The 7,331-nt window shown below is 34.7% G+C and overlaps 1 protein-coding gene across 1 annotated transcript; it reads right to left on the reverse strand.

The window, feature by feature from the left end:
• Positions 1-2,126: 2,126 nt before the first annotated feature.
• LOC121369481 lies at positions 2,127-6,118 on the reverse strand. Its single transcript, XM_041494587.1, has 4 exons — positions 5,983-6,118; positions 4,162-4,306; positions 2,664-2,789; positions 2,127-2,225 (listed from the first exon to the last, which is right to left on the reverse strand). Exons 2-4 carry the CDS (start codon positions 4,304-4,306, stop codon positions 2,161-2,163), a joined length of 336 nt encoding a protein of 111 aa, XP_041350521.1. The 5' UTR covers positions 5,983-6,118; the 3' UTR covers positions 2,127-2,160.
• Between the last annotated feature and the right edge of the window lie 1,213 nt (positions 6,119-7,331).

Consider the following 7,331-nt stretch of genomic DNA (forward strand, 5'->3'; position numbering starts at 1 on the left):
TCGGATTAGGGAAAAACTATACTGATGGGTACATGGAATTGAAGACTTCGATTATGTAAACTATACTGATGGGTACATGGAATTGAAGACTTCGATTATGTAAACTATACTGATGGGTACATGGAATTGAAGACTTCGATTATGTAAACTATACTGATGGGTACATGGAATTGACGACTTCGATTATGTAAACTATACTGATGGGTACATGGAATTGAAAACTATCCTGATGGTTATGTAAACTATACTGATGGGTACATGGAATTGAAGACTTCGATTATGTAAACTATACTGATGGGTACATGGAATTGACGACTTCGATTATGTAAACTATACTGATGGGTACATGGAATTGAAAACTTCGATTATGTAAACTATACTGTGGTACATATATTTAACGAGAGTAGCCTCCCCTCCATTAACCCATGTGCTTAGGAGAGTAGATAATTGAAATTGCAGGTGGCGAAGTATCAATTTTATTTGCTTAAATCCTGTCACAGAGGCTGTTCTCTTCATGTCAGGTAGTATATAGCACCTACTGTTAATAATTTAGTCAGTGCTTGGCTTTATATTTGTACTGTCACCAATGTATAATCAATAGTGGTGAGATACCTACAAGGGAAACCACTCTCAACAACAATGTATTATATAGTTTGTTTCCATACACCATGCTCCATACTGGAAGAATTATTTCTGGCTACGGGCCTGCTTAATAGTTTTCAGAGCAGAAAATGGGAGGGTGATTTTACCCCAGGCAACCCAAAGCCTAGGACTGAATTCCACTCTTTACTCTTATCAATAATTTTGTTTAAAACAGCCCACCAAAAACCCAACTCAACAAATACATTATTTGTCAGTATTTAAAAATGTGTACATACCTTTATATTAGTTTAAACATTATGCAAAAATAAAACACACAGATTGTCACAAGAACTTTCTTTATTATTTCAAAGAAGACCACGTTCTGACTGCAACTGATGAATTATTTTCTGAAAAAGAAATACACACCAATAAGCATTAACGCATCTTAGGCCACAGAAGGAAGGTAGGTTTATATGAGAAAAACATTTACGATAAAATGCAAAAGTAATCGCCAAACAATATGAAAATTTAAAAGTGTGTAACAGAACTAACATACGCTGACTAAATGCATTTACCATTATCATATTGAATACGTATCTCTGCACATAGTACGTTAAAAAACGTATAGATGTCAGAAATATAAATAATGAATCTGTAAATTGTTCTATTTTGGTACACATATATTCAAGAAATATAAATAATGTATTTTTGTATATTGTTTTACTGTAGTACATATAGAGTCAGAAATATAAATAACGAACTTGCAAATTGTTTTATTGTAGTACATAACATTCAGAAATACAAATAATGATGGTTTGTTGTTTTTATTGCTGTACATATAATCCAGAAATTTAAATAATGAATAATGAATGTATAGTTTTTATTGTAGTACATATAGAGTCAGAACTATAAATTTAAATAATAAAACATAAATTTGTATATTGTTTTATTGTAGTACATTATTGTGATTAAAAAACACAAATAATGAATCAGTATGTTGTTTTATTGCAGTACATATAGAGTCAGAACTATAAATAATAAAACATAAATTTGTATATTGTTTTATTGTAGTGCATTATTGTGATTAAAAAACACAAATAATGAATCAGTATGTTGTTTTATTGCAGTACATATAGTCAGAACTATAAATAATAAAACATAAATTTGTATATTGTTTTATTGTAGTACATTATTGTGATTCAAAAACACAAATAATGAATCAGTATGTTGTTTTATTGCAGTACATATAGAGTCAGAACTATAAATAATAAAACATAAATTTGTATATTGTTTTATTGTAGTGCATTATTGTGATTAAAAAACACAAATAATGAATCAGTATGTTGTTTTATTGCAGTACATATAGATTCAGAAATATAAATAATGAATCTACATGTGTATTGTTTTTAAAATAAAAATAATGAATCCTTATATTGTTTTATTGCAGTACATATAGATTTAAAAATATGCATAATGGATCTGTATATTGTTTTGTTGTACTACATAGAGAGTTAAATACATGTATATATAAACAAGTTACGAACAAATCTGCTCCTGCCAAGTTAACGAGCTTTTAATCTAAATTTCAAAATCGTCATTGTCAATGCTTCTAGTAAATTCCTCCAGAGTCATATCATCATCGTCTGAAATAACAACAATAAATAGAATAGAATAGAATAGAATAGAATAGAATAGAATAGAATGTTTAATTACGGTTATTTGACGTCGAATGAAAATAACAGAATAGAATAGAATAGAATAAGAACAGCAGAGAACAGAACAGAACAGAACAGAATAGAACAGAACTGAATTGAATTGAGTATAATTAAACTTATATATTATAATAAATTATTAAAACAAACGGAAGTCATATCACTGTATAAGATGGATTCCCAGGGGTTTTGGGCGTCCGGGCGACACCCTACCCCACCCCTCTCCGCTGAGTCAAAAACAATCTTTACAGCTATTATCTATAGGTGTTCAGGAGAAATGCAGACAAAATGGTTACACGATTGAAATTCGACCCCTCACCCTCTCCAGATCGAAACCACACTACGCCCTGAGTTACACTTAAATCGTACCGTCTAAGTCCATCATAGAGAAGAATTCCTGCGCGTCACGTGTCCCCATGACGTGTTCCAGTTCCTCGAAATCCAGCATCCCGTCCTGATCCAGATCAACTTCTTCAACGTCTCGGCCGGACTTCACTGCAACGACAGAACAGTATGGAGTTTGTCTTGTTTAAAAGTTAAACATTGTTTTAACGACTCAATCACATTGGACTGGATTGGAAATAATTTAACCTGCACTTTCAGAGCAAGGTGTTGTAGTGCACGCATGTCGTGGGCGCAAGTTCTGGCATGAGCCATTTCCTTCGTTCAAGACAGGAGGAGAGTAAGAAAAATAAGAATATTACATACACAAACCGTCAAATTTAAAGTTAAAGTTTGTTTTGTTTAACAACACCACTAGAACACATTGATGTATTAATCATTGGCTATTGGATATCAAACATTTGTTAATTCTGACATATAGTCTTATAGAGAAAATCCGCTACATTTTTTCATTAGTAGAAAGTGATCTTTTATATGCACCATCCCACAGACAGGATAGCACATACAACAGCCTTTGATATACTAGTCGTGGTGCACTGGCTAGACTGAGATATAGCCCAATGGGCCCACCAACGGAGATCGATCCTAGCCCGACCGCTCATCAGGCGAGCGCCCCTGTCTAATTTAACGACTCTACATTGATTAATTACTCATTGTCTACTAGGTGTCAAACATTAAATAATTCGGACACGTAGTCAGAAGAAACCCGCTACATTTTTCCAAGTCTCTTCCGCTATACAAAATAAAAATAAATAAATAAAAACAGCAAAGGGTCTTTTATAACTATTATGCATTAGCTCTTAGACAGGAAGGCGTAGCACAGTCTGTGATTAATTAGTCGTAGGGCATTGGCTGAGACAAGCAAATTGTTAAATTATCCCATCTTAGATATTTTTCCAAAGCCCATCCGACCATACCCGATTATAGCCGACATTTGCCGAAGATACTTACCACCCACCACTCCCCCCCCCCCCCCAGCTAATTACGTCCCAGGCCCCCCGTTTTACGAAGTGATTTCAACACCAAGACCACCATTTAAACTGCTTAACTGTCTAACATAGCTTCGTATGATACCATACTTTTACCAGTCAAAATTTCGTTTGGTTAACGACACCACTAGAGCACATTGATTTATTTAACATCGGCTATTTGATGTCAATCATTTGGTAATTCTGACATATAGTCTTAAAGAAGAAACCCACTAAATTGTGACATTAGTATCAAGGGATTTTTTTTATATGCACTCACAGACAGGATAGCCCATACCACTGCCTTTGATATACCAGTCGTGGTTCACTGGCTGGAACAGGAAATAGCCCAATGGGCCCACCGACGGGAATCGATCGTAGACCGACTGCGCCTCAGGCGAGTACTTTACCACTGGACTACGTCCCGCCCCTTTACCAGTAAAACACGTACATTTACATTCACACACAATCACATTGTTACGGACACATTAACGTACCTCCTTGCTTAAAATTCTTCCACCAATTTTTTACTTTTTCCTTTTTACCCGAGACCCAGTTCTTGATTTTGCGATTTAGCCACCAGGCATCCGCATCAGGTAGGACAACCAACACCAACAGAACAGCAACCAGTATGAGCCTCATCTGACAAAAAAACAAAACAACAAACATTCATAAACAAGTAGCATATATATATGAAGATGTACATTGTATATATTATTTCAGTGGTAGAACATCATAGGTTGATTGCCCTTAATGCGAATAATGGATTCGGGATTTGCCTAATCAGTGTCACGTCACATGACTAGTAAATTCTATCGAGGAAAAACTCGTATTGACAAAAAATTCATTGCAACATTTTTGGTGCTTATATCCAATTGAGGTTCAATCACGCTGTCCTGGGCACACATACCTCAGCTACCTGGGCAGTCTGTCCAGGACAGTGGGTTAGTTGTTAGTTAGTGAGAGAGGAGAGGGTGTAGTGGTCGTATACCTACCCATTGAGTCGTTTAAAACTCGCTATGGGTGGGAGTCGATACCAGGCTGCGAAGCCAGTACCTACCAGCGTTATGTCCGATGGCTTAACCACGACACCACTGAGGCCGGTATTGACAAACAATGCAATAGAAGAGATTAAAATAACCTGGGCCTTAGCATTTTTTATAAATGTCCCGTTTGGTATACAGAAATATTAAAACTCCCACCCCACAAATAAAAAACCAACAAAAAACCCCAACAATAAATCAGGAATAATTAAGTTTGTTTACAACTATTTGATCATCTAATAGACTAATAACATCCATATGGAAGTATTATTGCTTTTATTTTGGCATAATTAAGGTCACTGTGTTAGAAGACTAATATTTTAAACTGAACAATTTTAAAAATCTAAACACCGTGGTCCGAATTTATGAAGCCTGTTTTTCTTAAAACTACTCGAGCTATAGAATTCATAAATTCGTCTCCGTATGTTGAAAGTAACAATAATATACAATAAGAAAAACAAAGAAAGAAAAAGAATATTTAAAACTACGATCGTTTGGTATCTAACATATGATTATTTCTGTTAAAGGGACATTCCCGAGTTTGCTACATTTTTAAAGATGTTATTGACTATCAGAGACTTTTAACGATTGTAATTACATATCAAATATATTTTTCTGCATAAAATATTAGTGGCTGTATATTAAACGTGATTCTGATTGTTCTCATATTTGTACTAGTTTAAATTTCATTTTATTTCCTAAAATATATTTTTATTGTACGTACGAAATTATTTGAAGACGAAATCCAGTTCTTACAAATATTAAGACGACCAGAAACACATTGAATATACAAACACTGATATTCTAAACAAGAAAATATATTTAATATGTAAGTTTAATCGTAGAAATACTTTATTAGTCGGAAATATCTTACATTGCAGCAAAATCATAAATGTCCTTTTAAGAACTTTAATTTACCAGTCATGGGGCACTGATTTGGTGAAATCCTGAATCCGTTATTCGCATTAAGAGCAATCAACCTACAACGTTCTACCACTGAAATAATTCCACCATCCCCAGAGAGAGAGAGAGAGAGAGAGAGAGAGAGAGAGAGAGAGAGAGAGAGAGAGAGAGAGAGAGAGAGAGAGAGAGAGAGAGAGAGAGAGAGAGAGAGAGAGAGAGAGAGAGAGGGGGGGGTGGGGGTGGGGGTGGGGGTGGGGGTGGTTAATAGAAAAATGAAAGGTGATTTACATGTACGCATATCTACTATTTCTCATTAAACTATGCATCAAAAATACAATTTCATAACATCATGAACTAGCAGGAATAAATTACCTTTTTTGATCTTCGTGCCTTTGTTGCATCAAGGTAACCAATCGGTATTTTATACCTGCCTAAAAAGCGGATCTAACACAGGCAGACATCTGGTGACTAGGTGACAAAGTTAATTACTGGTTCAATTATTTATGCGGTGTTTATCCTGATAAGCTATATTCATTTAGTTTATATATACTTTTATAAGTAATATAACACTCATGCAGAGTGGTTTAATATATAATACTACCATTGTCTAAATGTGATTGCATACAACCTATTTGCAGATTTAATACAAAATTACTATAATTTGTTGTTCATGCAATCCGTAGATTGTTTTAATACTTCACAATGTCTGTTTAAATGTGGTTCAAGTACATATTATTTTAATATGTAATACTAACATCGACTATTTTGATCGTCATATAGATTATTTTAATATTAATACAATCATTGTCAAAATGTGATCGCAATATATTTAAATCTACGATTGTCTAAATGTGATCGCTGTAGGTAGTACTAAACCAAATAAATTCCGGCTGGGTCAAAGTTGGAGTTACACCGAACTTTTGATAGAGTAATTAACACCACAAGTCCTCTGATTGGCAATAAATGTGAATGTGTTGGTTGTGAAACAAATTAGTTTCATCTGGGCAAAACATGTTTGCAATTTTATTTCATCCAGTACCACTGTGTCAAGCAGCCTTGTGCTTGAAACATGTATGGTGTACCTGTAAAAAAAAAAGTACTGAAATTTTGTGCGAAACTAGAGTAGACACTACACGTTATCTGTGAAATGAACAGCTTGACCTCTAATTTTTTTCTGATTCACTTTAAGGGTGAGGGGTGGTAGTATCTATATCCGTGGTGTTTATGTCGATTGATACGTTGCAGGTAGGAGATTTAGCCACGTATGTTACTATTGCCATCTATGGGATTTGATTTGGTAGTATACACCCTGTATATTTAATTCTACCATTGTCTAAATATGATCGCTGTATACTAGTATTTAATTCTACCATTGTCTAAATATGATCGCTGTATATTTAATTGTACCATTGTCTAAATGTGATCGCTGTATATTTAATGATACCATGTGATCGTCAAAGAGAATATTTAATATGTGAAACTGCACGTGACATGGCGTACAGAGAGTGTCAGTACTGTAACTGTACGTGACATGGCGTACAGAGAGTGTCAGTACTGTAACTGTACGTGACATGGAGTACAGAGAGTGTCAATACTGTAACTGGACGTGACATGGCGTATAGAGAGTGTCAATACTATAACTGTACGTGACATGGAGTAGAGAGAGTGTCAGTACTGTAACTGTACGTGACAGGGCGTACAGAGAGTGTCAATACTGTAAC

This window comes from Gigantopelta aegis, chromosome 3, assembly GCF_016097555.1.
Source record: "Gigantopelta aegis isolate Gae_Host chromosome 3, Gae_host_genome, whole genome shotgun sequence".
Classification (NCBI taxonomy): Eukaryota; Metazoa; Mollusca; class Gastropoda; order Neomphalida; family Peltospiridae; genus Gigantopelta; species Gigantopelta aegis.